The sequence below is a fragment of the Babesia bigemina genome, scaffold Bbigscaff_62341 (assembly GCF_000981445.1).
Source record: "Babesia bigemina genome assembly Bbig001, scaffold Bbigscaff_62341".
Taxonomy (NCBI): domain Eukaryota; phylum Apicomplexa; class Aconoidasida; order Piroplasmida; family Babesiidae; genus Babesia; species Babesia bigemina.
Window position 1 is genome coordinate 1 of NW_012237034.1, and position 2,342 is coordinate 2,342.

At 51.9% G+C, this 2,342-nt stretch overlaps 1 protein-coding gene across 1 annotated transcript; it reads right to left on the bottom strand.

Moving 5' to 3' along the window:
- Positions 1-273, bottom strand: BBBOND_0001400 (hypothetical protein, conserved; the record flags this gene model as incomplete). The annotated part of the gene is made up of 1 exon (XM_012914981.1): positions 1-273. A coding segment is annotated over one exon (273 nt), but the record flags the coding sequence as incomplete, so codon positions are not given.
- Positions 274-2,342: the final 2,069 nt, after the last annotated feature.

Sequence of the window (2,342 nt, forward strand, 5' to 3'; positions counted from 1 at the left end):
TCTGAAAACGTAAGATAATTTTGACGCTGTACTATCATCTTTTTGACTCTTAAGTAACTCCATATTACCGTTATTATCACCACCAATTTGTCTCATCAACCCCTTGAACCCGATAGTCAGATCCCTCTCAATCTCCTCCGGCAACTCCTTCAACTCCTTTTCGACCTTGTCCGCGAACGCGGTGAGGAGGGATTTGATGGAGGACACGTAGTTGCGGCGGGCGGCGGTGATGACGCTGTACATCGACCCTATAACCGCTCCGGATAGCTCCATAACCCACTCTACATCGCCCCTTAACCCAGTCTACATCGCCCCTTTACCCACTCTACATCGCTCCTTTATCCACTCTACATCGCTCCTTAAGCCACTCTACATCGCCCCTTAACCCACTCTACATCGCTCCTTAACCCACTCTACATCGCTCCTTAACCCACTCTACATCGCCCCTTTATACACTCCACATCGCCCCTTAACCCACTCTACATCGCCCCTTAACCCACTCTACATCGCCCCTTTACCCACTCTACATCGCCCCTTTACCCACTCTACATCGCCCCTTTACCCACTCTACATCGCCCCTTAACCCACTCCACATCGCCCCTTTACCCACTCCACATCGCCCCTTTATCCACTCTACATCGCCCCTTATCCACTCTACATCGCTGCCTAATCCACTCCACATCGCCCCTTAACCCACTCTACATCGCCCCTTAACCCACTCTACATCGCCCCTTTACCCACTCTACATCGCTCCCTAACCCACTCTACATCGCCCCTTTACCCACTCTACATCGCTCCTTAATCCACTCTACATCGCCCCTTATCCACTCTACATCGCTCCTTAAACCACTCCACATCGCTCCTTTATCCACTCTACATCGCCCCTTAAACCACTCTACATCGCTCCTTAAACCACTCTACATCGCTCCTTAAACCACTCTACATCGCTCCTTAAACCACTCTACATCGCCCCTTTACCCACTCTACATCGCTCCCTTATCCACTCTACATCGCCCCTTAACCCACTCTACATCGCTCCCTAATCCACTCTACATCGCTCCTTTATCCACTCTACATCGCTCCCTAACCCACTCTACATCGCCCCTTAACCCACTCTACATCGCTCCTTATCCACTCTACATCGCTCCTTTACCCACTCTACATCGCTCCCTAACCCACTCTACATCGCTCCCTAATCCACTCCACATCGCTCCTTTATCCACTCTACATCGCCCCTTAACCCACTCCACATCGCCCCTTTAACCACTCTACATCGCTCCTTAACCCACTCTACATCGCCCCTTTATCCACTCTACATCGCCCCTTAACCCACTCTACATCGCCCCTTTATCCACCCTACATCGCCCCTTTATCCACTCTACATCGCTCCATTACCCACTCTACATCGCTCCTTTACCCCTTCTACATCGCCCCTTAACCCACTCCACATCGCCCCTTTAACCACTCTACATCGCCCCTTTGTCTACTCTACATCGCCCCTTAACCCACTCTACATCGCCCCTTTATCCACTCTACATCGCCCCTTTATCCACTCCACATCGCCCCTTAATCCACTCTACATCGCTCCCTAACCCACTCTACATCGCTCCTTCATCCACTCTACATCGCTCCCTAACCCACTCGACATCGCCCCTTAACCCTCTCTACATCGCCCCTTTAACCACTCTACATCGCCCCTTTATCCACTCTACATCGTCCCTTTACCCACTCCACATCGCTCCTTTATCCACTCTACATCGCTCCTTTGACCACTCTCCATCGCCCCTTAACCCACTCTACATCGCCCCTTAACCCACTCTTCATCGCTCCTCTATCCACCCTACATCGCTCCCTAACCCACTCTACATCGCCCCTTTACCCACTCTACATCGCCCCTTTATCCACTCTACATCGCTCCCTAACCCACTCTACATCGCCCCTTTACCCACTCTACATCGCTCCCTAACCCACTCCACATCGCCCCTTAACCCACTCTACATCGCTCTTAACCCACTCCACATCGCCCCTTTATCCACTCTACATCGCCCCTTAACCCACTCCACATCGCCCCTTTACCCACTCCACATCGCCCCTTAACCCACTCTACATCGCCCCTTTATCCACTCTACATCGCTCCTTAACCACCCTTCATCGGCTCCTTAACCCACTCTACATCGCCCCTTAACCCACTCTACATCGCCCCTTATCCACTCTACATCGCCCCTTAACCCACTCTACATCGCCCCTTTATCCACTCTACATCGCTCCCTAACCCACTCTACATCGCTCCCTTATCCACTCTACATCGCTCCTTTATCCACTCTACATCGCTCCCTAATCCA